This window comes from Larimichthys crocea, chromosome XVI, assembly GCF_000972845.2.
Source record: "Larimichthys crocea isolate SSNF chromosome XVI, L_crocea_2.0, whole genome shotgun sequence".
NCBI classification, from domain to species: domain Eukaryota; kingdom Metazoa; phylum Chordata; class Actinopteri; family Sciaenidae; genus Larimichthys; species Larimichthys crocea.
Genome location: NC_040026.1, coordinates 21,135,580 through 21,160,925, shown reverse-complemented (window position 1 = coordinate 21,160,925; position 25,346 = coordinate 21,135,580). Strand labels below are relative to the sequence as shown.

Genomic DNA, 25,346 nt, shown 5'->3' with positions numbered 1-25,346 from the left:
AGGAATACATCTGAGAAGAGGTCAGGAGTACAGAGGGCAACTAAATGAGGCAACACTGACCTCTCTCACAGCTTGGTGACTGTGCCAAGGGGGATTTTCCATCCATCTTCTGGTTGGTTCTTGATCTAAGTTAAACATCACAGAAAAGCATCTTATTGAGGGAGATTTCTAAAGCTTGTTTATTTCTAAAACTCATTGCCTTTGACGGTGTTTTGTATGACCTCAGACTGACACATGGAATAAAGACAGCATTGATTTTTACTCTCAATAGACAATTAAAGGAGTCATCTTATTAGCCACAAATGTATCTCCGCTTGTTTTCTTGATATCCTGTCTCAGCCGGTGTAACCTAAATGAATTGGTGATAACAACAGTTGGTGAGCTTTCTTTCTTTTTTCATGTAAGTAATTGGTCCACAGCGACCTGTGTTTTATTTGCCAGACCTTTGGCAAAGAGAGAATATGGTCAGGGGATGTCTCAGACGCCGTGTTCTGAGCGTGGAGTCTGGTCTAAACAGAGCAATTTGTCTGAGTACCTATTCCTCAAACTGATAGACAGAGTCTGAGACACAGCAGTGCTTTCTTCATGATGTGAAGCAGTAGCACTTTGGCCAATGTAAGAAGACAAACATGAACTGCCGGACTTTACACAGAGGCATTTGTATTACATGAAAGCTTAAACACTCATGGCCCCTGAGAAGGAGATGAGAGGGAAAGCTTAAACGCCACATTTATCAGTGTTTGTTCTGATCGTTTTACTGGGCTTTTCCGTTAATACAGAAAACCCAGTGGACAAGGCAGAATTAAGCATTCTGCCACATGATGAAGAATTGAATTGGCTTTCTATGGGACTGAGATTTGAATGGATGTTTTTTTTTCTAATTAGATGCCCTTTTTTTTTGTCCATATCGTTGTAAACCAGACAAACAGCACAGGGAGGTGTTTTGTCCTTGCTTCCCTTCTAATCATCATCAGCTAAAAGGGGGGTGGTGGTGTAGACGGGACAGCTGCCCGGCCTTTGTGACCCTTCTAGCTTTAAGTGACAAGGGGTGTCGACCCTGCGTCTGTCTGCAGCCATATTTCTTCAACCCTAAACCATTAGCTATGTTCTCCAGCAGCGGGTTCGTCACACATGATGACCTTTTTAGACGCGTTTGTGCTTTAGTGTAAGTTGTTTTACTCCTTCTTAATTACATACATGTTTGGATGGGGATGTAAACTGGTAAACCTTTTAAGAGAAGGTATTGGAACCAAGCAGCAACCTCCAGTGCTGGGATGTGAAGCCAATGCAGAAGTGCTAAAAAAGTGTCATACCTCTAGCGTCCACTTAAAGCTGACTGCTGAAGTGAGTCAGTCTCCATAAGTCCCCATGTTAAAAATGTCCAACTTATTTGAACACCCAGGCGTCATTCGGCTCCAGAGTCGCTCCAGATGTTAAAAAATGGATGGTATTGATGTCAGCTGTATCATATGAACACATTAATATTATTTATGGGACTGTAATTTTTATACTTAGGACCTCTGGGGCACTTTGAAGGTCTGTGAATGTTCATTTTGGTTGTTCATTTATTACAGGCCTTTGTAAATATTGCTGTCTGTCGATGATTATGTTTGTCATATTTACTTTTATGTTCATGTATGAATGAATGAATAAAAACTAAATTCCCTCTCCACACAACAAAAACATGTCAATATATAATCAATACATAACATAATCAAACTGAGAGTTATGGAGATATGACTTTCTCATTATTATTGCTTAACTTATTTAGACTCCCATTGGTTGGCTCGGCTTAATTAACATGTTGGCAACTCAGTGTGAAATTCAGATTAAGTCTTATAAAGTGTTCCCTACAGAGAGCATTGTGCAAACTATAATTAGAAAATGAAAAAAAACAGTGTGACACTCCTGAGGAAAACTTGATGATTGTGTTGCAGTTTTGTCTGAAGACTTCTTTTGTGCAGAAATGACATTGTGCTGCTTTTTTTATTTTTTTTTACGTCTTAGTCGTCCTTCATGAATACAATGAAATTGGCTGCCGTGACGCTGGAGGATATCACAGAGGATGGTTTGAGGGTTGGACTCTGTATTTGGTGTTGACACTGTAGGAATTGTATTAAATGTTTAATAAATACTAAAAAAAAACTTAATTTTATCATCAAGCAACGTTCTTTTTCCAAAAATGTGGGCTAATTAATTCTCTATAGAGCAACTAAACTGCCAATTGTGTTTATGTAATTGCCTGATAACCTGAACATATGCTTCTGTGGGCCAATGCGGCGTTGACTAATTAATCTTTGTAAAGATTGTTTGGGGCTTTATTTGTTAAAAGAATATCAGAGATAAAGATTTAAACACTGCATGTTTTGTTATCGGGTAAATTAGATGCTCAAATGTCTAAATAAACAACCAGGCGTGATATTTTCAGTTTCAGGTCGCTCCCTCTTCTTCTGCCCACCTCATTTTAGTGTCTTATCACATGACTGCTAACGTCTCCCACACAAAAATGTCAGTCCTCTCTCTGTCCCTGGCTCCCCCGTCCATAACCCGCCACCTAATGACATAATGACACATTTGGTCAGAGTGCTTATGGACTCTCTGGATCTCTGAAAGCGCCACTTTATGTCAGATCCACCCCCTTCAAGAGGGTAACAACTGTCTACTGTCCCAGTCTCCCTCTTTGACAAACCAGCCATTGTGGACACCCCAAACGGCGCTGTTTGCATCACGAGCCGCTGTTTGTGTTCCCCTGTTGGAAAGTGATCTTCCAAACAAGTGCACGAGCCGGCCAGTCCACTGTATAGACTTACAGAGTGTCAATACAAGGCTCTTTCAGTCTGTTGCTCACCTTGAGTTACACTTTTTTTTTTGTATTTGTATAGAGAACTGTTGGGTGTCCCCTCTGGAGAGAGATCTGGACCGTGGATCAGCCTAACGAAATGTAGCGCCTCGCTGCCCTCAAAGCCGGATTTGGAGACCTGCCTGCCTGTCTACTCATGGTGAGTCATCTATCAAGTTTCACGGCACTTGAACTAGCACGTATAGCCGGGACCTTTTTTTTTTGTTATATACCTATTGCAACATCACACCAAGGTCACGGAGTGGTGTAACGTTCACACAACAATAGATGCATTGTTTACACGTAGACAAAGGACAAGAATACGCATTGTTTAGGAGATGAAGTGAAAGCATTCTGACGCAGACTCGTGAGCACGTTTGCGTGGTTATCGTGATGGATGCGTGCGTAAACTTGCACGTTTGACGATGATTATTGTTGTTTTCTCTTTTTAACCAATGGCAATCATCCAATAGTTTATCTACCTTTTATAATTCGGATGCCCGCTGTTTAAAAAATGATTGTTCAACCCTTTAAAATAAGTTCAAAATCACTTTCATTTTGACATTTTGTCTCTCATTTTTAGGAAGATGTTTGTTGCAGATAAATTTCCAATTTTGGTATAAAATCCTGAAAGTTTTGCTCAAGTTGCTGCATGCCTGATCTCGATTGTTTGTAGGGTGGTCACCAAACTCCAGTAATGTTTATCTTTTCTTTCTTTTGTCTCATATTTGACCTCTAAGATTCACCTTTTTAATACGTTTCTTTGTCGTCTGTGACGGATAAACAGTTTTTCCGCACAGTCAGACAAAATGAAAGTGTTCCTTCTGCTTCCGACGCACCATAGAGCGTCTCCTCCTGCTGGGTCAGCCCCGGTGAGTCAATCACAGTGGACAGGCCGGTGGAGGAGGTGATACCACCGTCTGGTTTTAAGAAGTGGTTTTGCTGACAGTCATCAGCGGAGCAGAGAGATGTCAGGGCCGCCAACAGACTGGAAGTCACGCCACTTTAAGTTTTTTCTGCTTCCCTCTCGATTAGTTTGGTGGCTTGTGGTCATTTCGAGAGTTTGTAAAGTGCTGACTGACTGACCTTTCACACATACCTCAATGTGACGCGTCTTTTTTTTTGAAAGAGGAAAGTTGGCACTGCAGAATAACTCAGATGTTTATCCTGAGAACCTCTCCTCTCATCAGGAAATAGAGTTATCCTGCTTCTATTTTCATTGTGAATTTTTTTACATTACGTATCGCTGAGGTGCTGTCAACTCCTCAGAAGAAGCTGTCTGTCAGGAAAAAAAGTCTTATTTTGAAGAAGTGTCCCAAGCACTGATCGATGTGTCGTCTTGGGGCCATATGTAATTACTCTGTGACCGGCCAGCCATGAAATTGTTGTTTGGCTCTGAAATGGATCCAAAGTCATTTCATAAGAAGTTTAAGGCCTTCTGGTTCGGCCATAATCAGAATGGATATGAAGTTGGCAGCACCAGGAGGTTCGTGAGATGATTGGCCAGTAAATAAGTTCACAAAGGCATCAGCCGGTGACCCCTGCAGTCTCATTACCGCAGTTTAACGCCGCGTCATCCGTTCGTCTGAAGAACGAACAACTTGTGTCAGCTGTTAGAAGGAGTGTGCAGCTTGCGGGCTGTAGAGAGGTATGCAGGGCGACAGTTACTGGCTCACATGTGTGCAACCGCGGCCTGTAAGACGCGGGCCGGCAAATGGAGTGGAAGAGCGGTCCCATTAAACTCTGGCTCTCCTCTGAGAAAGAGGCTAACAGCTCTGAACGCCGGCCTCTCGCTCCCTGGCAGAAAGTGCTGACACAAATTTTTGTCTGACTGAAATGCCTTCTGACCGCATGACACTGGCTCTTTTCTTCCTCTGAGATTCCACCGGCGTGAAGTCGGGGCTGCACAAAAGAGACAGTCTGCGAGCGCCGCTCAGGAGGTGGCATAAATTATAATCATACCATAAACTGCCGCAAAGGGTCCGCATTACTCACATTTTAGAGGGTGAGGAAGGAATGTCTTGTCTGAGCTGTTAATTGGGGTTTACACGCCTGAAACACTTCTCATCACGTCTTTTCATCGAGCTTCACGTATACAATCTTCAACATCTATTCAAAGATGCACAAATCCAGTAATTCCCCCAGAAAGCCAGAGAAAGGCCGACTTGTCCCTTTTTGGCCTTGCAGCCTTGATCTGTCACTTTGTGATTGACGGGGCATTGCTCTGGTGTTGGTGATGAAACATGACAGTATCTCCGGGCACATAAAGTACCGGATGATTCTGTGCATGTCATCAAATGTGTGGAAACTTTTTGGTGGTTTGCAGTGTATTTTTCACAGTAGTTACTCATTTCTACATGGCTCGGGGGTCCCCGCGACCACATTTATCGCCTTTCTTTCTATGGTATTCGTCATGCTTTGACCAACCAGATACTGTAAATCTCTGGCTCAGAGCTCGGGGGGACAATGATGAGTGTGATCAGTGTTGTCAAGTCGTTGAAGTGGGGGATCTGAAGAAGATGGTTGCTCCCCAGTGTGATGTGTGTGTGTGTGTGGGTGGGTTAGCTACAGCCTTCAGCTACCGAACAAGGGGGAGCTGTGTCAAATCCGACACGACAAAACCCACAAACGCCAACGCTGACAGCCAGTTGTGACGAAAACCAATTCACAGTCATCTTTGTTTTGGTGGTTTGGTAGGCTAGTTTCTCCTCTGGGGCTGTGTTAGGACTTGTAATCACAGATCTGCCAAAGATTTGGAGCAGATCAAACAAGAGTTTATTTTTACAAGAAGCTGGAATGTAGAAGGAACATAATGCAGGTAGGATGCACGATGTTACATTGTCTCAAACATAACACAGAAGCCACAGATTTGGATGACTAAGTGGCCCACTTGTTTCAAAGACGGATGGATAAACACTGAGGAATGTGCAAGTATCTCTTGTCTCGTCTAATGTAAAACACTCAGACGGAGCTTAGCCGGGTAAACGCGTGACACATACTCTCAAACACGGAGAGACCTGGCCTCAATTCCTGGTAGAGCTACCTCTGGCTTAGTCATGCATTCCAGTGAACACTTTGGGGAATTGGATGGGAAGCCAGTGAGGGATTTTATTCTTTTCAAGGCAGTCCAGCATGGACTTCCAGGTAAACCACAACCTCTTTGTGACGTACCTTGCAAGCAGGTGAAAAGAAGTTCACTGCTGAGGCTCATCTGACTTGTAGGCTACTAGTTACAAGCTAGTCTAATTGTCATGCAGCTCGTTAAAACATTTCTGGTTGGTGGTTTTGAAGCTGGACACGTTGGTTAACTCTGGACTCGGTGGTTTGAGATCGGGAGGCAGCTGCATCGGCTTTTTCAGGAGTGAATATTGGTTGAAAAAGTTGTCTGCGAGAGCCATTTTTCACATGACGAATAGATCATAATAATGTTTTCAAATGTAATTTTTCCGATAAATCCATCCTAGCACAACTTTAAATCCTTTAATTTAACAACAGGCTTTAATTGTCCATCTTAAAGCCATGTCATTAGGCATAATGGCTTCCAGTGGTCTCCGTAATGGTTTGCAAAGTCCGCAGTGTACTAGCCAGGCTCCAACACAGGAAATGAAGGGCAGCAGAAATCAGTCTGTGCTAATGTATGGTTTGAGAAATGACACGGCGTGAACAGCATGAAAAGCCTAATCTGCATTGTTGTCTAGACTGAGCCGCACCACAATTTCCTTCAACATTTTTTCTCAAGTTTCACTCCATGCATAATGACTGTGGGGGTAGAAGATACGACCCAGCAAAAAAATAGTTGTGAATTAATTTCCATTCTGTCAAATTTAGGACTTTTTCTTTCTCCCACCACTTTTACTTACTCCCACCAAAAACTCTGACATATTAAGTTCAGGTCTTCAGTTTTAGCCTGTAAATCATCATCTCTTCAGTCCCTGGGCTAACCTCACCTCAATTTATTTATGCTGTGAAAAGTTTCTGTCTGGATGTAATGCAACCAAACCGCAACAGCTTGTGGGTGTAAATGGAACCTCAATAAGATGTTTTAAAACCATCAACAGTAGATTGGAAATTATTAAGACATTTCATGTCGGGCCTCAATCTGCCAATTCAGTCACGGTTTCCTCATCTCCGTCAGTATTTAGCATAATTAATGTGTGCATGGGATTTCAAATGCCGCCGCAGACGCAGAGGTAAACAGACACATCCGGCTATCATCTGGGCTTTGAGGGAATTCTTTAAAGTGATGTTCCTTTGGGACCGTGCATGCACAGGTTTGTTCAAAATCAACTCCTCCCCTCTCATCTACGCCAGGCTGCATTGACAGCTGGGCCCGGCTAACAGCTGCCTCCCCCTTCCCCCCTGCCTAAAATCTAATACATTAAAACACAAAAAGAGTTGCCAGCAAGCGTGCTTTGTAGGAAGAGCAAATTGTTTTGTAAAGCCACAGTGAATTAGTGGGTGGTCCCTGGTTTAGAGCTACAGCTAATGATTATCAGCATCAGAAGCACTTTTTATTGGCCACATACAGGGAACATAGGCATACATGCAGCAACACAAACATGGACAACAAGCTAGGTGAATATAAAGATTCAACTACAACGTGCAGTAGCTTGATGCCTCTATGGTGAATGTACCAAAGTACCAGATGCACAAAAAAGTACCAGAGAGTGCAGCTCAAATGTCGTTATTAATTCATCTTCCAATTATTACTTTGCAAAATGCTGGAAAAATGCCAATTACGATTTCCCATTATGAACTTGAGGTGACCAAGTGGCAACGTCTGTGGCTGTGAAGTGAAGCCAATGCGGAAGTGCTAAAAACTGTTCCTTGAGTAGCCACCTGAGGCGGCTCCAGAAGTGAGTCAGTCCCATAAGTCCCCATGTTCAATGTCCAACTTCACAGCAGAAATAAACATGTTTACAGCCTGGTACAAAAACAGTTTTGGTCTCTGTAGCTAATTTCCCCGTTCATGACAACTGTACTGAGGGTGAATTTATATACAACTCACCTGTTCAGATTATATTAAGGCTTAAAGTTATGAAGAATTAATAGTGGCACATATCTTCGGCTTCGGATGAAGCCTCTACGGGTGACATCACTCATTAGAGTTGTCTCATTCAGCTTGTTTTGTCCAAGACTCAATGATATTTAAAAGGATGAGTGTGTGCAATTGCAGCCACCTCGCCTCACCCTCTTGTTTGTTGCTGTGAAGTATGGGAAAGGCCCTGATCTATAGCCAGTCATTACATGGTGCATCGTCTTTTAGATATTAAGTCTCATTCTAAAGTAACAAAAACATAATTATTGTTATTTTCAGGTGATTACACACTAATGAAAACATAGTTATGCATATTATATTCGATGTTTGCCACATTCTGTAAACAGAGCACTTTAAATTTGAACCTCTTGCCCTTTTTAAGATAAAAAAAAAAAGCAGCAAATCTTAAACACAGAGAATCATGCATTTTTGCTTGAAGTGGTAATTTGTGTCCATTTGATATTAATAACAGTTAAGCAGTCACAGTTTTAACAAAAACAACAAGCAAGTAGATAAATAATAAAATGTATGATCACCTGAACACGATGATGATAAAATGGACTGTGATATTCACTTGACCAAAGCTCATCACCTCCGTGACACACATGACTCCGGAAACCGCCCACATACACAGCAGAGCTACATGTGGTGGCCGCTGCCAATTATTATTTAAGTGCCAGGCGGGGGTCCATTACGAAGGCGTTCTCCCCTGGGGAGCCTGCCTCTATAAAGTTCAGCAATAAATCCAAACGATGAGCCGACAGCTTAACTTTTTTTCACGTCTTTAGTTGATTCGGGTGCGATTGCACGGTCACCTTGTGTCCTGATCTTCAGCGGACGGGTTTTAAAGAATGTAAATGTTGAAGAATAACACATCAGTTGTATTTTTCAATGTCAGCGTGTACTTGTGGTGTGAAATTTATTCATGATCATGGGTTTAGGCTCCTGCTGATCAGCGTAGCCAAAACAGATGGTGAGTAATTTTAGATCACCTGCAACTGACCTACAGTATAAACTCCACTGGCTCCTGCATGGCCTGAATAAACTGAATATGCATGCTTGTGTAGCCGTAATTTTGATTCAGTGGTGTCATTGATGGACTCCATCCTGTCTCTCACAATCTCTCCCTACGGTCTCACTGTTTTTTTTGCACTATTTGTAGATAAAATGTGTCTACACTCACTATCTCAAGAGGGCAATAGCACCAAGCCTTTTTCTTTTGCTGATGTTGGCGAGGCCTGGCTCAGCCTGCTAATGCGCGTGGCATGAGGCCTGATGGAAGGCAGACTCATCCGTCGGCTCGTGACCTTCAGCGAAAAGGGGGGGAAGGACTTGAGGTGATCCGGCATGCTTGCATCTACATAATATCTCCTCGCCCTCGCCTGATGGGTTCTTTTACTGAACAAGGCAAGCCTGCATTTGCCACTTAATCATCTTCTATCTGATTGGCAGGTTCACATGTCTTTATCTTGTGTGTAAGCGCACACGCAAAACCTCTTGGTGACTGCAGACGTTGTCACCAGGGAGAGGATGAAGCTGGTAAGAAAACACCGCCTTGTTTAAGTGAAATTAATCGGGTCTAGACTGAATGAAGATGCCCTTTCTTTCGTGTATAGCTCATTAATTTTCTCAACACAGCCTCATCAAGCCAGCACTCAGGATTACTCATAATAGCAAAAGACAAATAATTGCAATGTGACATGAAAACAATCAACGTCGTTTAATGAAATGACTTACGATAAGTGTCTTTCAATTAAAAGCCACTAAAACGCATTGCCGCTAAAGCAAAAACAACATGGATGATTGCCAACATCTGTATGAGAGACTTAATGTCGTTCTAAGACTCTCAACGTGTTTTCTTTCCAAATTTCCTCCCAAGCTGAAGCTCTTGGTACTACGTGAGTGTGGGAGTAAACTGCAGCTCAGATCACTCTGTGCCCGAGCCACGAGATTGACACACGGCGCGGTGGTGGCTGGAATCGAAGAGACTTTTATTGGTGGTCATCAAATTGCCATCAGAGGTCAGCGGCCAGCTAACACGCTAATTGGGTCTCCGTTTTCCCGTTGGTCTCGTCTACGCTTTCAATCAAACGTCAGTCCGGCCTGACAGCAATCTGGTGGTGGGCTGAACTGGAAGAGCAAGTAATTTAAGATGTTTTCTCTCCCCGCCCACGCTCCCCTTCTATCCTTTTATACCGTCTTCTTAGATCCAGATTCATAGCCACAAATAGCAACCCTGAAGGTATCATTGCCCTTGTGAGGCACACTAATGTGTTCTTTTCTTTGTTGCATTGTATCGCTGGATCTGGGATTAATAGTGAGTCTGGATGAAAAAAGAGAGGCGCATTTATAAAGCTTGAGAGGCATGCCCGATTTGTATCCCACAAGTGAGACTGTAAAAAAAAAAAGGTACTGTAGTACATTCCTAGAACCTGTCAGCACCTCTTTTTCTCTGTTATTTGCAGCCTAAAGGCATAGGCCTACTGTCTGTGCATGAAAGGAAATTAGAGAGGTGCTGCTAATTCACACCGGACAGTGAAGTTCTTCACAGGAGTGAATGTGAACATGATGGTGGCGTACATGGTAATACAGGCCTGCAGCAATGCATAATTCATTGAGAAACATCTCTTATCTAAGTCGTCGTGCCTCTGCTTCGGTGAGGCCCGACTTATTTCCCCAGACATAAACAAAACCAAGGCAGTTGTCAACAATCACTTTTGACAATTGAGCCCAGTTGTCCCATCTTATTTATGAGAGGGCAGGCCAAGTTAAGCGCAGAAACTCATTTGGTCTGCGGTAAATGTCATTATGGGTCCCCTTTTGACATACCTAAGCTTCTCCAATGCTTCTTTCTGCCTGTTTGGATGGATGGCTATACCTTATTGATCTGTTCTGTTCTTGTCCTGTGGTTTTGAAACCATACCCACCTTCTGAATGTCTGATGACTCCCTGCCCCGTACCTTTGAGATATGCTGGGTACATGGACTCCTTGTGGGTTTTCTTGACGTCACCGGCACTATCTGTAGATGTCTTAAATAGAACGCATCAACACATTACCCCTTTGAGAGGAAATTTGACCCTCATCGTCATGTTTCCTTCACCTTTACCTGACAGATAGTCAGAGACAAGTTATTTTTGTTCCTGTCGTCTTGCACAGCAGTCAATGGAGAATTTAATACCTAGATAAAGAGGTGAGTCAGCCCGGTATTCATAGGAATCCCATTGCAGAACTGAAACTAAAGCGTGCTTATAAAGACGATCTTTCTCAAACCGCAACCAAGTGTTTTAGTTGCCTAACCCCAACTTTTGCTGGTTTCCTGGCCTTCCTGCGGATGTAGAGTTTGCATGTTCTTTCCATAATATCGCAATTTTTTTGTCTGAAATTAAACTCAAGCAAGTTAAAGCATTCAGTTGTGGGCTAGTTGCATTGCACACTCTTAAGGAGTCTTTCTGAGGCGTATCCAGTTGCCCCAGATTTAAACTTCTTGAAGAAAGATGACCTGGACGACCGAGAACCTTCACAAACTTCGATGACACTCTCCTTTTTTTTTGGCCACAAGCGGCGATTCATGTCTGAGCTTTGAGGATTTGACTTGCAGGCCGGAGTCGATGTATTTCAGCTGCAAATGTCTGTACAAAGGGTTCGATATTATCCCATGCAGCTGCAGTGTCTTCGCTCTAGTGCCCTTTTAAGTCGGTTTAAGTTAATTTAAGACTTTTGTAACTCTGCCAATTCATGACGGGAACCAACCCAAGAGTTACCCCTGTGGCTTTTACTCCACTTAGAAGCCATGCTAAGCCTATCAACCACTCAGCTGCACTTGATACACAGTAGCCCCAGGCAAGGAAGTCCAGCACTCTATCGGGGTCTGCTGCTCAGAGATACAAAGTTTCTACAAGCCCTCAACAGGCCTCTGGCTAAGTGGTGTGTGGTCAAGCATTTTAAGGAAATGAATTTGACTTGGATACACACATCGATGTGAAATTAAAGCAAGTGGGAGCTTGTGCTCGTTGGTTGTTTAGTGCTTCCCTTGAAGTGGCTAAATCAATGCATTTGGGTATCGTCTGAAGGGCTGTGTCAGGCAGACGGCACTGACAGCGTGGAGGGAAGGCAACCAGCTTCAGGCTGGCACTGGATTCGTGTGACAGCTGTGGCAGGACAAAATGTGTGGGGATGTTATGAGATGTTATAACAGCTATTTCATTCTTTAATTTAGCCAGCGCATAAAGAAATTCGCACCTCTGACTTTTTTCTTTGGTAACACTGAATCACACTGGAGGCAATTAGGAATATATGACACTTATAAATGTTAGGTGTCCTTGATTTTAAATGAAGAGATTTGTTTTACGCAATTTGAAAGAATCAGAAATTTGATTAACACCCCCATATAGGAATAATGAAGGACTTTAAACTGGAATTTTAAGACAAGACCTCTTGATTGGGTTATAAAACAGGACCCATCTTAAGGTCCTTATCTGTGTTGATATTATATATGTTTAAGTTACCCAGGAAATTTTCATTTGTTTCCCTTTCGGCTGGGACCACGGTGGTTTGAAACTTTGACGAGAATGGCTGCTTATACATAACAAGTTGCATCTGTTCCTGGTGGTGTTTGGGCATTAGGAGTCGCTGAAGTTGTCGACCCATGTGGCAAATGCCGGCTTTGCCTGTTGGTAATCCAGCCTGGGAGTAAAGTAACGTGACGTGTGGGAGCTTTATGCTTTCCCTCCCTAACCAACTCTGCGGGAGTCACTTCTTTTCAAGGATACAGTCTCCTGCTGGCTTCCCACTAATGAACATGGCCAGTTATTTCTGTCACAATCCACAAATCAAATCTACGGTGAGAATTTCACCCCTGCACCTGTCTTATGCCCTGTAGGTCGACTTTAACTGTTAATCAGTGTCAAATTAACACTTCTTTAAGGGCATTGTAGTTCAATTTTAGACCCCCTTTCACATGGAGTTGCTGTCGTTTATTTACTCTGTAACTTATTTACCTTTAGTGTAATTACAGTGAATGTAATCTATCAAAATGCCACCTGAAGTACACAAAAAGATCCCAGTGAAGTGAGAGAGAGCCTATTTAATCCTAAGAATTTAATTTCTCCTCCTGCCCGGCCCCGGAGACACGGGCTGTGTTTAAATTCCTCCATCTCAATGCAAATGTGCCGACGCTGATTACGTGCCGCCAATGGCCTTCTGCAGAATGACCTTCGCTCCACATGTCATGACTCTGTTTGCTCCTTTAAGCTGCCTGTCAAACATCGAGCCATTCTTCTTCCTGAAGCTCTGGTCTATTTGTTTGAGCAGGATCAAGGCGCTGGAGGCATACAAATCGGATCCTCCACCTCCGACGAGGAGGAGGATTTATGCAAAACCAAAATTTTCTGTGTATTCTACAAACTAGATGATGGGCATGCCCGTGTCAGATGTTAGCCACGAAAAGATGGAAGGCTATTATTTAGATTAGGTTTAGATTTATCATTTCATTAATATGGAAAACTCTGGGCACCTCTGATCAGTGTGTCAATGCAGACGGTGCAGCAGCACTTCCAAACGGCCAGCAGGTGTAGCAGTGAGGTCTGTGAATGAAGAGGCAGGATGGAGGCAGGGAGTGGAAGCAGCAGTCACTGGGATTAAATCGAACTGAAACATCCTTCTCTCTTTAACACCGTGTTTGACCTTTCACATCATCGTCTAGCTTTATTCGTGGTAAACTTTGAAGGACGCTCCCGTATGTGTTCACCAAAACATCACAGTTAGTATCTTCTCTGCTCATCCACACAGTCTTGTGTGTTGTTGTCCACAGCAGTGACCAGACAAGAGCGAGCGGGAGCATTTGAAGTAGCACATTCATTCACAGCATATTAAAATGAGAGCTCGGCTGCCGTCGTTTTTCATTAATCACTGACATCCTCACCGCCTGCCATTGAAGCGATTACAGAAAAAGGCCCGCAAATGGTCACGCAGCTACGAGAGACTAAATGGGTTTTGCGCATTTGATTTATTTATTTCCCTCCTCGGCCACAGCCAGGGGAATTTTCTACACCTGCCTACATGGCTCGCAGTATTTCTTCCCATTATTTGGTCTTGCCCAGACATCCCTAAAACAAACAAGGGGAGAATATAAGCAATGAATAATGTCCTCCTTCATTTGGCCCTCTTTGACTCTAATAAAGGTTGACACACTATTTCAGTCGCTTCCTTTAAATAGATCTGAACGAGAGGGCGAGAGAGGTCTAAGCTGGTGTAAACTGGGCACAGATTTTGGTAATGAAAGTGTGTTGCCAGTTGGCCTGTGTAGGAGGACTTCTGCTTTCCCCACAGGGAGATGACACAACCAAAGCACGTAATAATTCACTTGTCTATATGTGGGCCAGGTCGGTTTGTTGGAGAACAAACGCATTAAGCCCAACTTTGCCAAAGCAGGAGGGTCAACGAGAAGGACGTACCAGCTCAACTTGTTGGGTGAGGTCAGTGTTCTTCGAGCTTACAGCAAAGAGACGTGAACGTGTCACTTTGGGAACATGAAACCGTGCGCCAACGTTTAGCATTGAACTTTGAAAGGCTTGAGGTCGCAGATGGTGTGCTGACATTAGGTCTAGATTACAGCTCATGTGTCGACGGAGAGAAAATGAGTAACTGGCTTTCAGTTTATGACGGTACATTCAATCTGAGTGCCATTCACCGATATAGAGTTGCAAAGCAGCAGGAGGAGGAGGAGTTGTTAGAGAGGAGTCTCATAAGTAAAAGTCCCATTTTCTGCAGAGGCAATGTCAGGTGACGGGCGGGGTTGAAGCACTTCAACTTTGGGTGGACGTTGATTTTCAGAGAATTTAGGATGAACTCTGTAACTTTGGAGAGGTGGCAGGTGGAAATACTTTAAAACAATTCTTTGGAATCAGAAGCTCCAGTTTCATTAGGAAAAATTAAACTTTCATACTTTTGTTGTGTGACACTACTCCATGTAGAACTGTTAATAAAACCCTGAGGAGCTTTTCGGCAGCAATCTTGCGATCCCGAACTGTGTCATCTGTGACTGATCGTACTCTTTTACGGTGCATCAGGATACAGATATCACCACCTTCCCCCTGCAAAGCAACGCGCTCAAAGGGGCATTAATCTAGATTAATAAATAATCTACCGCAGGGCAGGAGTGAAACTTTGTTACCAGCTACCTTAAGTGGTTTCTGCATCGCCCTATGCAGCTCTCACCTTGTGAGCCGGGGCCTGACACTTCCCCTTATTGATATCAGTGTGATTTATGGAACTGTGCTCCCCCGGCCATCCTCAAACTGGAGATGGGCGTGTGATTTATCCCCGTCTGATGCTGATGCAGGGTGTCTACTGCCGGCAAAAAAAGCGAGGGAGGAGGCTCGGAGGCTCTGCTGTGTTTTAGAGATCGAGATGCGCCTCTGCGGTGGGATTTGGTCTTAATGAACAGGTCCATCTGCCACTCTCATCACCTCAACCCCCGAAAGCAAGATGGTGGATAGAAACAAGTGGAGGAAATCAATGGATTTGTGGATGACTCAGCTTCAGTTACACTGATAAATATTCAGAAACAATGCGTTCTTATTCGATTAAAGTCTGACATTTATGTTTTCCCAGTCGGACCGCCGGATTTTTACTGTAATTGCTCCAAGAAACGCGTGTCCCTCGGGGCAAAGACCATTTGTCATCCTCAAACTGTTGATGCTACGGCTGCTGAGGGATTTTCGCTCTTGAGCGGCAGCAATCATCGAGCTGGATTTCATTCACGGGTGACTCCTAATTACCCACTTTAAGACGGATTCTTATTTTAAGAGAAATTAGATTTTACTTCTCGATCTCCCTCGTCGTTCACCTCTCTGAAAATGTAATTTCGTCGTTGGGCACATCGCCCCTGTTAAAGCACCATTTCCTCCCTCTCGATTTTAAAAAACCTCGCTCTGCTCTTCAACTTGTGTGTTATAGGTAATCACAGTATGAGCGCTCCCGTGGGGAATACGTGTCCTCTCTAATTCTATGATTGCGTCTGTGTGGTTTCCTCTCAGATGAGTTTTAATTTGAAGGCCACGAGGTAACATGAGATAAATCCTATTGGATGCCCCGCAACACTGGCCTTTGCCATGGCTGGCCCCATTAAAGGATACTTTATTGATTGTAAATAAGCTCTGTAATTAACAGAGGGTCGCAGCCGGTCCAGGCTCAGACTCTGAGGCGGGGGACCTGCTGCAGGCTGGATTTCTTTTTAATGTTTAAAAATTTAGATGAGGCCCAGAGATTTAAAAATTGAATTCATTCTACGGGAGGAGACCTCAGCTAATCCTCTAATATTTCTCAACATTACTCCATGACTAAGCAATTCTTCAGGCAAGGTTTAGAAGCTAAACCAACATGTTTTAATGATTAAAGCAGTTCAAATGCGAGTTAAAGTTTAAAGTGTAAAGTAAGAATAAATGTGTGTTCTGAGAAGAGAGTGTTATTAACCACCCAGTCCAAAGAAAGCAGCTATTGGCTGTCCTAAAAGTCTCTGAATGTCTTATAATGGACGTATATATGAACTACAAATGAACTTTCTTCTGTCAACAAGAATATATTCATTTGTAGTTGTTGTAGTTTGTAGCATATATAACATATTTAGAGCAGTAGCAGTTTACTCACTTTTTGTCTCATGTTTTTGACGTTGTTCCTCTCTTCTACAGCGCCCGTTACAATTATGTGCACATGACCGATTACGCATATTAGTTGACGACGACATTGTTGCTCAAACAGGCCATCTGTAATGGCACCTACCTGTCAATCAAAGTGTCCACGCTCTTAATCCTGCATAACTTTAAGCCTTAATATAATGTGAACAGGTGAGTTGTATATAAATTCACCCTCAGTACAGTTGTCATGAACGGGGAAATTAGCTACAGAGACCAAAGCTGTTTTTTGTACCAGGCTGTAAACATGTTTATTTCTGTTGTGAAGTTGGACTTATGGAGACTGACTCACTTCTGGAGCCAGCCTCAAGTGGACGTTTGAGGAACTGCAGTTTTTAGCACTTCTGCTTTGGCTTCATTTCCCAGCACCGGAGGTTGATGTTGATGAAACGACTTGAATGAACAATCACCTCTTTCCCACGCAATAAGCAAGTCGGTCTTACGTGTTGATTATTCTTTTTCTCACAAATGTCAGCAGACGGGCTCTGTACATTTCATGTGTCTTTTAAAGTTCAAAATGCAGATTCAAGACCTGTTTTGGAGACCGAGCTGTGTGTGTGTGTCTTTATTTTTAAATATATTTCCATCAGAACAAACAAAGCGTGGCTGCTTCCTGGTGACCAGATGAAAGTGGCTCACCATGCTGGGTGCCTTTAAGTGGTTTTTTAACACTCTGGAGGAGCATTATGGCCCGAGCTGTGGAAGAGCCTGAGATGGGCTGCATCCGCTTACGCACATTATCTGTGAGAGCATGCTGCTTCTTGGCTTCCCTTCACAAAGGCCGGTACACAGGGTCAGAGAGAGTGGGAATGAGAGATGTGTATGCTTTACACCCTCAGATGAAACATTGCATCGGCTGTGTGTGTATGTGTGTGTGCATACGGGTACATTTGCTCTCTATGGCGACCTGCGAGTCTATCTATCTGTGTGTGTGTGTGTGTGTTTATTTGCCTACTCAGTATCCTGTCCGCTAAGATTTCATACATTGATTGCCTCCTCTACGTGAACATCTCTCCCTGTTCTCTGCTGCTTTGGCACTGGCGTTGCCCGTTCGAAGCTCGTCGCTTCACATATGGACGCTAGTCTGTGAGGTCGTCTGTATTTCATCCCCCCGGTCCTTCGGAAAGCTGAAGCTACAATATGTACTTACTGAGTCATCGCTTTTTAAGATTTAGATTTAGTATTATAATCACAGAATGCCTTCTGGCCTCCAGGGTAAGCAGACCAGACATAATAAGCCGGGTCCCTGATCATATTTTATGCTGAGGTGAAGTTGCCGTGAGTTTGCACGGATACTTGCGTTAGATTCCCCCCCTCGTCCCTGCACAGCCTTGGCTCAAATCTCCAGAGATGAACATGCATGCCAATAGATCTGACCCCGCTGCCACCTTACGCTCGCTTACCGCTGTCTACATCTTGTCATGGGAGGAAAGCACATGATTCATACCAATGAATGGATTTCAGGCAAGAAGGTGGAGTGCTTATTTAAACAAGGGAACAAAATGAGGAGGATTCAGTGGCATCTAGAGGTGTGGCTGCTGATTGCAACCCCCTTGTTTCACTCTACAGTGGCCACGAAACGCACAAAAAACGAGAAAGGCCCCATCTAAAGAGAGTTTAGTTTGTCCTTTCTGGGCTACCATAGGAGGTACAACATTACATTTAGTCATTTATCATGTCCAGTCGTTAGGTAGTGTTGGAGAGGAGGTCCTCTCTGTAGAGCTGGAGGTCTTTGGTAGGACGTTCCAACAACGGGGAACGACAGACGAGAAAAGTTTGGATTGCCCTGAGCGTACGGGAGTCAGAGCCAGGCGTCCTTCATTGGAGGAGGTAACATAACATACCGGAGACTTGAGATTTGAATTTATTGCGGGATGCTACAGGTAGCCAGTGCAGCTCGATGAGCAGCAGGGTAACATGGCCTGTATCAGGAGCTGGGTAGCATGTTGAGTCAGGTCAGGCCTAAATTTTACTGATGTTATGCAGCATGAAGCGGCACCACCGGGCAACCGAGGCAACGTGATCAGAAAAGGTTGGTTGGTCGATCATGGCTCCTAAGTTTCTGAGGGGGAAGAGATAAAGAGTCAATTTTGATGTTGATGTCATGGTGTATGGTCGGTTTGGCTGGGAGGAGCAGCAGTAGATATAAAAAGACTCATTGTAAGGTAACAAAAACACAATAATTCATATTTTCAGGTGATTGAACACTGATGAAAACACAGTTATTCATATTATCCATGATCCTTGATGGCAGTTAACATTGTGAAAATACAACTAAATAAACTTGGACGTTGAATCTGCACTATTCCAGTCAGCCCACGTCACAGTGTAACCGTTCTTCATGGTGTGTCACTGCTCAGACACCTTGAACTCCCCGCTGCCTGCTTTTGATGTGACTAATGCTGCTTTTTCATCTGTCCCTCTGGTAGGTGTGCGGATCGCTTGTGTCGCAGTATCATGAAGCATCTGTAATGATTGCTGTGATTAAGCCTGCTTTTTAACTGGTTCCTCACCAGAGCTGAGGGGCAGCTTAGAGCGTTATCGCACGTCATACAGACAGTCGCAGATGTGACGCCAAAAAAGACGACGGGGGAAATGATCAAATGTTGTGTGGGTTCTTTAGAAAAAGGAGCTAATAGAAGCAAACACAACCTTTACTGTTAGTGCTACAAGCCCTGTGACGTCATTTAGTGACAATCATTTAGTGTTTTCTCAACTGCTATTTCTTAATGTCAGATATTAACGTCATGCTAATCAACTCAAACCAGCTAACGTCATGCTAATCAACTCAAACCAGCTAACAGCATGCTAATCAACTCAAACCAGCTAACAGCATGCTAATCAACTCAAACCAGCTAACAGCATGCTAATCAACTCAAACCAGCTAACAGCATGCTAATCAACTCAAACCAGCTAACAGCATGCTAATCAACTCAAACCAGCTAACAGCATGCTAATCAACTCAAACCAGCTAACAGCATGCTAATCAACTCAAACCAGCTAACAGCATGCTAATCAACTCAAACCAGCTAACAGCATGCTAATCAACTCAAACCAGCTAACAGCATGCTAATCAACTCAAACCAGCTAACAGCATGCTAATCAACTCAAACCAGCTAACAGCATGCTAATCAACTCAAACCAGCTAACAGCATGCTAATCAACTCAAACCAGCTAACAGCATGCTAATCAACTCAAACCAGCTAACAGCATGCTAATCAACTCAAACCAGCTAACAGCATGCTAATCAACTCAAACCAGCTAACAGCATGCTAATCAACTCAAACCAGCTAACAGCATGCTAATCAACTCAAACCAGCTAACAGCATGCTAATCAACTCAAACCAGCTAACAGCATGCTAATCAACTCAAACCAGCTAACAGCATGCTAATCAACTCAAACCAGCTAACAGCATGCTAATCAACTCAGACCAGCTAACGTCATGCTAATCAACTCAAACCAGCTAACAGCATGCTAATCAACTCAAACCAGCTAACGTCATGCTAATGAACTCAAACCAGCTAACAGCATGTTAATCAACCTAAACCAGCTAACGTCATGCTAATCAACTCAAACCAGCTAACGTCATGTTAATCAACTCAAACCAGCTAACAGCATGCTAATCAACTCAAACCAGCTAACGTCATGCTAATCAACTCAAACCAGCTAACGTCATGCTAATCAACTCAAACCAGCTAACAGCATGCTAATCAACTCAAACCAGCTAACAGTAAACGTTGGACGTTGTGACTCAGCTCTCTCACAGAAGAAGGAAGCAACAGAACACCAGATGAATTTGATAAAATGAAGCCGTTTATTATTATTATTATGATTTATGGTTTGGTCATAGGTAACTTAGGTTTATAATTAACAGAAATGGATGCAGGACAAAGGGCCTGAGGGTGCTGCACAAATCAAATCAACAAATACAAACCTCAGTTACACATTAAAACAATAAAACAAAAGTCTTATCTGTACAGTAGTTTAACACTTATCAAATATAGACAGATCTGGAGACACGGCGGCAAATCAAAGCCACGCCAGGCTGACAACTTGTCTGATGAAATTGCATCATCTTGATTGGAAAGCTGGACCGGGTCCAGTCAGGGTCTTCGAGATAGCAGCCGGGAAGTGAGATAGGCGGCAACTGACACAGTCACATGAGGCTGTAACATGGGAATCAAGATAGATATGAACCTTTTTAGCGTTTGCAGGTTGATAATTCATCAGCAAACCTTTGTTAAGAAGAGACAAGCAGCTTTTATTCCACGATTATGAAACACCACATTTACATTTTGAGCCCTTTGTGCCATAAAATTCCTCAAATTAGAGAAGCGTTGTGTCTTTTTGTGGGTATATTTTACCCCGTAGCATCAGTTTAACTCACTGCCTCAGCACAGTTGCCAAGACAATCATATCAGGTGCTGATAACACATTTATAATAGACAGCCCTGTAGGAGGCTCTTCATACACTTTCAGATACAGTTTAGGGCTCGATTAACTCCACCAGTGAATAGTTGCATCAGGATCTGGGCCAAAACGTTACGGAGAAAAATGTCAGCCTTTCCTTGAGGACCTGCTCGTTTTTTACCTGTCACCGTGGCATCATTCGGCAAGTGAGGTCAAAAATATTCATATTTACTGTGAGTGATCCATATGAATCAGAGCAGTTAATTTTTTTTTATTAGCCACTGTGATACAAACTGAACTGTCCAAAAATAAATAAATAAATACCATACTAAAAATGCCACGATGCTCATTTGCATTGGCCTTGATAGGAACATTTACTGGCACTGTTATTGACTGAGGAGAGGAATGATGACTGCCTTTCAGAAGTGTTATTAGATGCACAATCATATCAGACATCAGGAGTCACTTATACCCAGCAATTACTTCTTCCAGCTAGCCAGTCAGTGGCATGAAAGGTGCATTCATGTGAATAAAAGTTATAATGCTGCTCATGTTTCACTCTAAATTATCCTAAAATAATTCATTTATCATATTTTAAAGGTTGTGGTTAGAAGAGTTAATGCCAAGGTTGGACAAAGTGGCTGTGTTGCCCAAAACTGCAGTTCCTCTTGTCGCCCACTTGAGGCTGGCTCCAGAAGTGAGTCAGTCTCCATAAGTCCCCATGTTCAAATGTCCAACTTCACAGCAGAAATAAACATGTTTACAGCCTGGTACAAAAAACAGTTTTGGTCTCTGTAGCTAATTTCCCCGTTCATGACAACTGTACTGAGGGTGAATTTATATACAACTCACCTGTTCAGATTACAATAAGGCTTAAAGTTATGCAGGATTAAGAGCGTGGACGCTTTGATTGACAGGTGGGTGTGGTTACAGATGGATTGTTTGAGCAACCAGGCGTCATTCGGCCCGCCACAGCCCATCCATGTCTTGGCTGTTTTTTGGACTGCCAAGTTGGCGATCTTAAAGACTAGTTCGACAACGACTGTGAGGTTTAGTTCTATCTCGGGGAACCCGTTGTTTTGAAAGGACGCTGGACGCAGTGATTGGCTGCAGTTCAACTCGTAGCCTGCTATGACTCGGCAAAGTCACACAGCGAGAGTTCATGACTCTTCTAACACAATTACTGCTGAGTAAACTCTGCTCCGGGTCTTGGAAAGGTGACTGATTCTCTCTGCCTCGAAATCTGCAAAATAAGAATACATGAATGGTCACTAATGGAAAAAAATGGTGGAGCATCACCACTCACCTTTCAAAACAAATAACAAACACAGCTGGAGGCATCTCTGAAAAAACATCTGAATTGATTTGAGGCTGAAGGCTGGAGTCTGGTCTCATTTTACTAGCTACAGTAGAGCTTCAATTTTCTCCTGGTGTATTTTGTTGTTGTAAAATTGACTTCTCCTTCACTTCTTTCTCCACACTTGAGTTAAACTCCAAATTGGCAACCACCAGAGCCACGCTCGCTTTTCAATCTTGTCGAGACCTGTAGACAAGTTAATTCTACAAAAGGCCGGCGCAGACACAGCCTGATGATATCAAACAAAAAAAAATGTTCGGGGCTGGAGTTCGAAGGTTCAACCTCGTCACAGTTAAAGAACGTCAACACCTACGTAACAGTCAGGTGTCTTCGACCTGTTCCTACAAGTCTGGAGACGTAATTAGTCATAAATCTTGAATTAAATTGGACTGTATCATGAGTATGGACAATGTTCCTGTGAGTGTCTGTATTATTATGATCCTGGAAGCCTTTTAGACCTTTCTCAAGGTCAGGAGGGGATGTGAGAAAGGTTGAGCATAGTTTATGCGGAGGAGGAGAGAGTTATTTTCTAATTGTTGTGAAGCTGGCTCCTCCTCAGCTGGAGCTCATCTGTGGAGCTTTGCTGAGTCACTCTCACCTAATGGAGAACATCTGCTGCCATGCTTTTTACTACTCACAGCAGAGATATGTGTGCCTGTACGGAGGGTAGGGAGACTGAGGGGAGGAATTAGTGGGATAAAGCGAGCCGCAGTCAAGAAACGAAGACAATCTTTGTGGTTTACGGTGTTATCTGTCCGCTATGTCGCTCCCTTTTTTTGTGCTAAAAGCCAGACGTCCACCGCCTGTAGCTTTTACGAGCCCGTACAGCATTATCTGTGCTAACCTTCTGTTCTGCATGCTGGATACTGGATATAGCTTTGACCCTCTAAAGGTGAAGCTGCACAAATGTAAGTTTCTTTCTTTTTTTTGCAGCAGCACAAGCAGCCAATTTAATGTCACGAACTTTAAAGACGTGAGCTGTCGCTAGTGTGTACGTGTGCACACATACAGACCATCAACTTGTTCCTCTGGTCTCCTAAATATTAACTTTGCATTCACAGTTGGGGATGTTTAATGCTTATATTGGTTTAATATCTTTAATCCAAGATAATACAAATGAAAACATACATAGCTTTTTTTTTTTATAGCTTTCTATGAGTAAGATATCAAGAATTAATTTCATGAATTTGGATTTGGGTGATGTGTTCATGATCTAAATTATGGATACATAACCCAGCTAATATCTATTGATACCAAGCGGCAGCCTCCGTGGCGGTAAAGTGAAGCCAAAAAAAACTGCAGTTCCTCTTCTCGTCCACTTGAGGCTCCATGTTCAAATGTCCAACTTCACAGCAGAAATAAACATGTTTACAGCCTGGTACAAAAAACAGTTTTGGTGTCTGTAGCTAATTTCCCCATTCATGACAACTGTACTGAGGGTGAATTTATATACAACTCACCTGTTCACATTATATTAAGGCTTAAAGTTATGCAGGATTAAGAGTGTGGACGCTTTGATTGACAGGTAGGTGCCGTTACAGGTGGATTGTTTGAGCAACCAGCAACCATCATTCAGCCTGCACTCTTTTCAAAAAACCTGTGGGTGATGTCACGGATACGACATCTATTCTCTCTACTGTCAGTGATTGATACTAAAGGATCAGGTCTGCTGTGGATCAGCAGGTAGTTCGGGTTTAATTGCCTGGTTCACATGTCAAAGTGCTGCCATCAGAGTGTGTGAAGTTTTGAGTGTCTATGATTCAGATTCCCCCATCGTGCACAAACTTTGTTTGAGGTTTCATCTTTCTGCCTCATCTTGACTGACATCTCTAATAATGCTTTTAAGTCCTGGCTTTTATTGCTTTTAATGTCAGATAGATCTCTGAGCAGACAGCTGATCAGACATATTAATATTTATTCTCTCTTCTTTTTTCTCTCCCCCTCCGACAGATTTCTCTGTAGTCTAGTCCAGGGCGTCTGCTGCAGTCATGTTTAGGAACAGCTTGAAGATGTTGCTGACGGGAGGGAAGGCCAACCGCAAGAGTCGCAGCAGTGGTGAGTCTGTTTTCTGATGCCAGCCACTAACAATGACGCATCTGCCTGTCAGCGCACAGAAGGTGGTCACTCAGTCTGTGGGTGTATTTTAGGAAGCAAAGGAACACACAGCTCAGAAGATGAAATGTATTTTGGTTCTCAGAGAGTAATCTGTGACTGCTAAGGACCCTTTAAAACCTGTTTTCTGCTTAAAATAGATCCAAAGCAACATCAGTTCTGCCGCTTGAATAGCTTTTACCTCCTGTTGTGAGACTCTCTTTCCACCAGCACTTAAAACATGCTCTGACCATGCAATGTCATGCTGTACTGCAGAGATTTTTCGCCTCGCTTCATTGTTTCGGCTCGCTTTGGAGCACGACCACAACACAACTGTCCCCGCTCAACCGAAGCTCTCTTTACATCGATTCAGTGGTTTTGTAGCACCCGCTTAATCGTCAGCTTCGCTGTGTGTTTTGTCGCTGGAGCTTTGAGATTTGAACTTTGCTGTTTAACGATCGCTTTCACCTCGCTGTGCCGACAGAGCTGCGATAAAGGCTCAGCGTTAATCTACTTGTAAAGCAAACTCAACAGTTCCTGCAGTTTTAACTGCAGTGAAAGTTTCACAACAAAAGTGAGAGACACTTTTTTGCAGGTTCGGTCCAAACTCAAACCTTTCCAAGTTTTCAGGGCCATCCCATAAACTTTAATCGCTGTATTAAAACGTAGTTTTCGTACATATCAGTGCAGATATTTGGCGTAATGCACAGGGTGTCACGAAAAGTCTTTAAACAGCTAAAAATAAGTTATTAAATACTCTTATAAAACATTTGTTCTTGCCTGCTTTAGACATTAACATCCGTTATTTCCTTGGGGAGACGTTATAGATCTATAAACTAGAAGTGCGGTTATTGACTCATAATGGACTGGTGCCAATTTTAGTAATAATATTCACGCATACATCCATTTTCTGCTGCTA

General features: G+C 43.1%; 1 protein-coding gene across 8 annotated transcripts in view; it reads left to right on the top strand.

Moving 5' to 3' along the window:
* tanc2b (tetratricopeptide repeat, ankyrin repeat and coiled-coil containing 2b) overlaps positions 1–25,346 on the top strand; it is a 136,134-nt gene that overhangs the window by 16,421 nt on the left and 94,367 nt on the right. For all 8 annotated transcript variants that reach the window (XM_027289030.1, XM_019262803.2, XM_019262802.2 and 5 more), the window contains 2 exons: positions 2,883–2,999; positions 24,287–24,391. In XM_027289030.1, coding sequence (XP_027144831.1) covers positions 24,325–24,391 — 67 coding nt within the window. In that variant the 5' untranslated portion in view covers positions 2,883–2,999; positions 24,287–24,324. The remainder of the gene's footprint in view (positions 1–2,882; positions 3,000–24,286; positions 24,392–25,346) is intronic.